Here is a 7,720-nt window from a genome sequence, read left to right on the forward strand (position 1 = left end):
GGCGGCCAGCTCTAGGAAGAGTCTTGGTGGTGGGAAACTTCTTCCATTTAAGAATTATGGACACCACTGTGTTCTTGGGGACCCAATTGTTTTGGTACCCTTCCCCAGATCTGTGCCTCGACACAATCCTGTCTCAGAGCTCTACGGACAATTCCTTCGACCTCATGGCTTGGTTTTTGCTCTGACATGAACTGTCAACTGTGGGACCTTTTTATATACAGTTGAAGTTTACATATACCTTAGTCAAATACGTTTAAACTCCGTTTTTTCACAATTCCTGACATTTAATCCTAGTAAAAATTCCCTGTCTTAGGTCAGTTAGGATCACCACTTTTATTTCAGGAATGTGAAATGTCAGAATAATAGTAGAGAGAAGGATTTATGTCAGCTTTTATGTCTTTCATCACATTCCCAGTGGGTCAGAAGTTTACATGCACTCAATTAGTATTTAGTAGCATTGCCTTTAAATTGTTTAACTTGGGTCAAACTTTTCGGGTATGCTTCCACAAGCTTCCCACAATAAGTTGAGTGAATTTTGGCCCATTCCTCCTGACAGAGCTGGTGTAACTGAGTCAGGTTTGTAGGCCTCCTTGCTCGCACATGCTTTTTCAGTTCTGCCCACAAATCTTCTATGGGATTGAGGTCAGGGCTTTGTGATGGCCACTGCAATACCTTGGCTTTGTTGTCCTTATGCCATTTTGCCACAACTTTGGAAGTATGCTTGTGGTCATTGTCCATTTGGAAGACCCATTTGCAATCAAGCTTTAACTTCCTGACTGATGTCTTGATGTTGCTTCAATATATCCATGTAATTTTCCTGCCTCATGATGCCATCTATTTTGTGAAATGCACCAGTCCCTCCTGCAGCAAAGCACCCCGACAACATGATGCTGCCACCCCTGTGCTTCACGGTTGGGATGGTGTTCTTCAGCTTGCAAGCCTCCCCCTTTTTTCTCCAAACATAACAATGGTCATTATGGCCAAATAGTTATATTTTTGTTTCAACAGACCAGAGGACATTTCTCCAAAAAGTACCATCTTTGTCCCCATGTGCAGTTGCAAACCGTAGTCTGGCTTTTTTATGTCGGTTTTGGAGCAGTGGCTTCTTCCTTGCTGAGCGGCCTTTCAGGTTATGTCGATATAGGACTCTTTCACTGTGGATATAGATACTTTTGTATCGGTTTCCTCCAGCATCTTCACAAGATCCTTTGCTGTTGTTCTGGGATTGATTTGCACTTTTCGCACCAAAGTACGTTCATCTCTAGGAGACAGAACGCGTCTCCTTCCTGAGCTGTATGACGACTGCGTGGTCCCATGGTGTTTGTAGTAGCGTACTATTGTTTGTACAGATGAATGTGGTACCTTCAGGCGTTTTGGAAATTGCTCCCAAGGATGAACCAGACTTGTGGAGGTCTACAGTTTTTTTTTCTTAAGTCTTGGCTGATTTCTTTTGATTTTCCCATGATGTCAAGCAAAGAGGCACTGGGTTTGAAGGTAGGCCTTGAAATACATCCACAGGTACACCTCCAATTGACTCAAATGATGTCAGTTAGCCTATCAGAAGCTTCTAAAGCCATGACATAATTTTATGGAATTTTCCAAGCTGTTTGAAGGCACAGTTAACTTAGTGGATGTAAACTTCTGACCCACTGGAATTGTGAAACAGTGAATTATAAGTGAAATAATCTTTCTGTAAACAATTGTTGGAAAAATTACTTGTGTCCTAACCGACTTGTCAAAACTATAGTTTGTTAAGAAGAAATTTGTGGAGTGGTTGAAAAACGAGTTTTAATGACTCCAACCTAAGTGTATGTAAACTTCCAACTTTAACTGCTGACAGGTGTGTGCCTTTCCAAATCATGTTCAATCAATTGAATTTACCACATCTCAAGGATGATCAATGGAAACAGGATGCGCCTGAGCTCAATTTCAAGTCGCAGAGCAAAGGGTCTGAATACTTTTGTAAGTAAGGTATTTCTGTTTATTCGTTTTTATAAATGTGCAAACATTTCTAAAAACCTGTTTTCACTTTGTCATTATAAGGTATTGTGTGTAGATTGGGGGGGGGGAATTATTTAATCAGTTGTAGAACAAGGCTGTAATGTAACAAAATGTGGAAAAAGTCAATGAGTCTGAATACTTTCCGAATGCACTGTATATTTGGTAGACAGATCCATCTGGTGGACACAGCTGGAACTGAAATAACTGGAACCAAACACATGTCAATCTCATGTCGACTGAATATATGGACTGAACTCAATATAATGAATTACCAAACAATGTCTTGATTTCTGAATTTCCAAACACATTTCTAACTCATTTGTTCCTTGTCAATTAGTTGACTTTTTTTTAGTTTTTCGACAATGTAAAATTCAGCAACTGTAGGGCATTCCAACTCCGTGTGAGCAGCATGCCTCAAAGTGTAGCATCAGGCTGCTTGAAATTCCTCAGATTGCTCGCCCCCAGTGGTGGTAGGGAGGGAAAAGGGGATTGGCCAGGGTTAGGCCAACGAGGCTTGACCTCAGCTATATTGAGAATGGCACCGTGGAAGGAGTTCAACTTTTCCCACAACTCTCTATCCATCTTCTCCCGGGCCCCAAATGTTTTATCTACAAGTCCCAATTTACAGTTGTCAATCACTGGTTACTTGTGTGTGTGTGTGTGTGTGTGTGTGTGTGTGTGTGTGTGTGTGTGTGTGTGTGTGTGTGTGTGTGTGTAGCTGAGTGTGAGGCCCACAGTAGCAGAGCTGGTGGCTCGGCGGATTCTGCGCTTCAATGAGTATGTGGAGTGCACAGATGCTAAGGACTATGACCGCCGTGCAGACAAACCCTGGACCAGGCTCACTCCAGCTGACAAAGTGGGTCCCAGACTCCTACTGTATAATGTTATTGCAAGAGAACCTAAAATACATGACATTCATAATGTGATTAAATACTTGGAATAAGACAGGTTATAAAAAGGTGTAATTAAAAAACGTTTTGTTAGAATTTTATTCCTCATGCATACCACATACTGGCCAGCAACTGAACCATACTCTAAATACATTATTCACAAATAATAATAATGATTTATCATTTAAAGCTGCAATATGTAACTTTTTGGGCAACCTGACCAAATTCACATAGAAATGTGAGTTATAGATATGTCATTCTCATTGAAAGTGATGTTCTATGTGCGCTATTTCTATGTTTCCCATTCTTAACTTTTGATTTTGCACCTTTTACTTTCAGTTTTGTACACTAGCTTCAAACAGCTGAAAATACAATATTTTGGGTTATTGAAAATATATCTCACAGTGGTTTAGATAGTACAATGATTCTCTACACTGCATTTCTTGTTTTGTCACAAACTGAAGTTAGGCAAATTATTCAAATTTTAGCCACCATGAAATGGTGGAGCGATTTCTGCATATTGCATCTTTAATCTTCAGTTATATGAAACATGTTTACCTGTCTGAAAGTATTGATGTTCTGACATTTTTTCTTTGTAAATGAAGACTTTGATCTTGAATGTTTATATTCCCTCAGGCTGCTATCCGTAAAGAACTGAATGAGTTCAAAAGCAAAGAGATGGAAGTTCATGAAGAGAGCAAGCAATTCACCAGGTAATGACAACTTCGACCTTATTGACCCCCAGCCATTATACTACATTATGTTATGAGTCATACAAGATAATAAACTGCTGTTTGATTTAGCCCTAGTATGCAGTGTACTATAATAGGTAGACTGCCGTTCTGAACCAACAGCATCTGTTTTCCCTGTGCCTTGGCAGGTTCCATCGGCCCTGAGGTGTCTATTTCTCCAGTGGGGGTCCTGGTCAGCTGCCGGCCCTGCCTGAGGGCTCTTTCTTCCCGCTGCCCTGTGTCCCGCTGTGGGCTTCACCGAAGCCGGGAGCCTAGATGCCCCTAGGCACGGACACATGGACAATGTCCCCTGGGGCAAACCGGTCTCCAGCTATAGAGATCAATGACATTGGGCCACACCTGGTTACACAGACCAGACTGAGCTTTAGTGTTGTGTGGAAAGATACAGAGAGAGCGAGAGGCCAATATCCATCCAGAGAATGTGAATGGGCCGAGCCCATGCCCATTCACCGTCTTTGCACACCATGAAGAAAAAAACTGTTGCACTTTGTAACACAGCGCTGATTGAATTACCCACATACTGTACCTGTTGGCTTCCCCTAACGCCCCCTAACAAGCTTTGACCAAGTCCCTGTGGAAGGGAAATGGTTTTGCAACTATGGCGATGTTGTAGGTTAGGCAAGTCCAGCCAAGGGTAACGGTAATCAAATCAATACAGCATAAACGGTGCAATTAAATGCTTACTTGCGAGCTTCCTCAACAGTGCAATGAAAAATATAAACAAATCAAAAAGTTAAACACATAGTCGTAAGCTTAATGTAATGTAAGTGCATGGAAAGGAGTGTTTAAGAAAGAATGGTCACTTTTACTGCCATTTGGTTTTGATGGTGGAAATGAAGGTGTTTTAGGTCTTGTTTTAAGGGGTGATTGTTCATGCTGATCTTAAGGTGGCTGGGACTACATGAATTGTGCCTAGATACTAAGCATTATGTATCATTACTATATGTGTCATGCTTTTTGGAACTGTAAGTTACCATTATTGAGCATATCTTTATGGGGACAGAGAAGAGTGGACCCTTTTGATTGGTGTAGGCAATACTATGCAAATTCCCCTCTATCTGCAAGTCATCCAGTGAGTTTCCAAATTTAGAGCAAGTTCAGACACAATTGGTCTGCTTTTGATTGGTTGAGCTGTTCGTAATGGATGGTCTGTGTAGTTTGAAAGGATGTGGTAAATGTTAGCATTTTACAGACCCTTTTTTCCTGATCATAAAATGTCTTTTGTAAAGCATTTCTTTGACATTTCTGTGATCAGGTGTACCAATCCATCAGAATGTATATTCATTTCAGACTGCTAAGGGCAGGTGTAGAATATGGGAGGAGAACCACAGTATTCATGTCCATTTCTTTCTCGTTCTATAGATTTTTTTGTAAGAAAATGTATATCTGATGCATGATCACAACATTACTGCCAATTACCTGATAGATTTTTACACTGATGTGATGAACAGGACAAATTTCGTAGTTTCTTTTTAACCCCCCCCCCCCCCCCATCTCGATTGATGGCGCTATGTGCTGTTCATATGTGAGTACTGTATCTTTGAATTATGTCATGTACATAATAGTAATGTATATGCAGTTATTGTCACTCCCATATTTATCATGCATATAGGTCTATATGTGCATCATATGCCTCTAAATGTCTTTATTTTTCAGTTGTTGATCACGTAACTGTGGATACCATTTATGCGAAACATCAACGGTGTATGCTCAGGAGGAAGATGCCATAACCCTTCAGTATTAGCTACATAGACTGAAAGTGACCCCATGGCCACTGAATTGATGTCACATGTTGACTTAGACATCCATTAGGATGTCATGTATATGTATGAAAATACACACTGTATGTCTCACCGTCATTGTGTATTGGTTTTTATGAGATACCTTTTTTCGTACTGCTTCTGTGATCATTGTGCACAATGGCTTTAAAGTGGCCCGGATCCAAATGTTGTAGAAGTGTGTTTGTGTTGAAAATCATCTGTGCAGTGGAAAGTAATGTCTGCCTGGCCTGAGCCCACCGTGCAGTCAACTGTGAAGCCATTGAGTGGGTCAATTAAAAGCTGAGCAGGAGGGGGTGCGCTCGTTCTCAGTGGCATATTGTCTTTCTATCTGGTCCTTGGCCATTGATCCCAGTGGAGAAGGGATAGTCCAAAGCACCTCTGTGGACCTAGGCAGCATCAAGTGCCAAAAGTAAAATGTTCAGTCTCTTAGAAGGGTCAAACTTACAGGCAGGACTGCACACTTGAGACCACACGTCTCAAGTAATATTCTTTGTCATATTTTGAAGCAGTGTATCTCTGTGCTGGAAATATATGTAGCTAATATGTGTGTGGAAGATACTTTATGTGAATGTCTATTGGAGTGGAATGGGTTACTTTTAAGCTGTTTGTTTGACACCTGCTAAACACACAGATGGTTTAAAAGTTTCTTAAATGTCTTAACATTTTACTAGAAGTAAGACAGATGCAGTATGTCAATTTGTATAACTTTCCATTGGGTTACATCAACACAACTCACATGGATGGGGGTTTATTGGTTTCAGTTTGTAGGTTAATGTAGGAGTTGCAGTCAAACCGACATTGCTTGTCAGTGGAGGCTGCTGAGGGGAGAACGGCTCATAATAATGGCAGGAACGGAGGGAATGGAATGGCATCAAACACCTAGAAACCATGTGTTTGATGTACTTGATACCATTCCCGATTCCGCTCCCATCGTTACCTTCTCGTGCCACCAACCTCCTACTTACATCTGTGCACATATTTGTGATATTGGCCATTGGTTTCACAGGCTCAGCAATATGACATGACATCATCATACGGTACACAGCGAGGCGACTTCCTGTTTACAGCCATGAACAACAACGGAGTGTGTGAGCTTGTTTTGCACAGCCAGGGGACGCCGAACCATGTAACCAAAGGCAGAGTTTGCTGTTGTAATCAATTGCTGTAGAGTCGGGCGCAGCAAATGTTGGTCACTAACTAAAACACCGACAGATCAAAAAAGCAAGACTTGTTTCTCAGACAGCACCATGACACTGTTCCATTTGTCTCTGATTCAAATGGCTATTAACGTTTGTTAATCCGAAGTGCTAACTCCGCCCACCCGGGCAACAGCCAAGGGACCGGGCCTTGCAAAACAAGCTCGCTCGATTATAAATCTGCCAAAAATTACTTCTATTGGCTGTTTCCAAATTGTGTCCTCCTTTGCAGCATGTCTACACTGGGAAGAGCCAATAGTAGTAATACGTGGGACTTATATAGCGCTTTACAATTGTAGAAACTAAAACAATGCCAGACTAACAACAGGAAGAAACATGAAACAAAGAGAAGGGGGTAGGGCTTGAAGGTAGGAAAATAATGGGGCGGCTAAGGTAGATCAATCTGTCACTAGCCCTGTTTATACCTGGTGCTAACGTGTCCTTTGTCCTAATCTTGCCCACATTCTGATTGTGCCCATATATTTAGACAGGTGTAGACAATTTAAAAGACTTATTGTGATCAGATCTTATAAGTGTAAACTGACATGATCAGCACAATATCTGGATGAAAGACACATGTAAGAACTAGGTATAAACAGGGCTAGTGATGAGTATATTTGGGGGATCTCGTCCTTTGAAAAAGGAGTGGCAGACTTGGCAGATTCGTCATTGACATCTTTAAGCAGCAAGTTGCCTAGTTATTAAAGGTTAAATAAAAAAATATAGAAAGTTGCCCCGCTGTGTGGGATGATGTCATACTGATGAGTACGCTGTAATCAATGGAGCAGTCTAGCCAGTAAGGGACACAACATTCATATTGTACACCCTCACCTTGAAAGAGTGAAACTCTTTCTAATAACTCTCCCATCAAATCTTTTTTGATCAAAACCACTTAATAACCTTTATTGTCCGAGGCGCCACTTCCACATTGTATACCCTCACCTTGAAATATTGAAACTCAAAACAGCGTAGCCTTCTATCATCAGAGGCGCTAGGCCTGTAATAGAAGATTTAAATGATATTTACAGTGTTTTTCTCACATCTTGTTTACTCCCCTGCTCCTGAAATGTCCACAATTTGTTCAGGTGGAGATCAAGTGA

General features: G+C 41.2%; 1 protein-coding gene across 3 annotated transcripts in view; it reads left to right on the forward strand.

Moving 5' to 3' along the window:
• phactr2 (phosphatase and actin regulator 2) overlaps positions 1–5,502 on the forward strand; it is a 51,419-nt gene extending 45,917 nt beyond the window's left edge. For all 3 annotated transcript variants that reach the window (XM_014179906.3, XM_014179908.3, XM_014179909.3), the window contains 3 exons: positions 2,720–2,857; positions 3,528–3,604; positions 3,772–5,502. In XM_014179906.3, the coding sequence (XP_014035381.2) occupies positions 2,720–2,857; positions 3,528–3,604; positions 3,772–3,787 (231 nt within the window). In that variant the 3' untranslated portion in view covers positions 3,788–5,502. The remainder of the gene's footprint in view (positions 1–2,719; positions 2,858–3,527; positions 3,605–3,771) is intronic.
• Positions 5,503–7,720: the final 2,218 nt, after the last annotated feature.

This window comes from Salmo salar, chromosome 28 (assembly GCF_965601325.2).
Source record: "Salmo salar chromosome 28, fSalSal1, whole genome shotgun sequence".
In the NCBI taxonomy this organism is placed as follows: domain Eukaryota; kingdom Metazoa; phylum Chordata; class Actinopteri; order Salmoniformes; family Salmonidae; genus Salmo; species Salmo salar.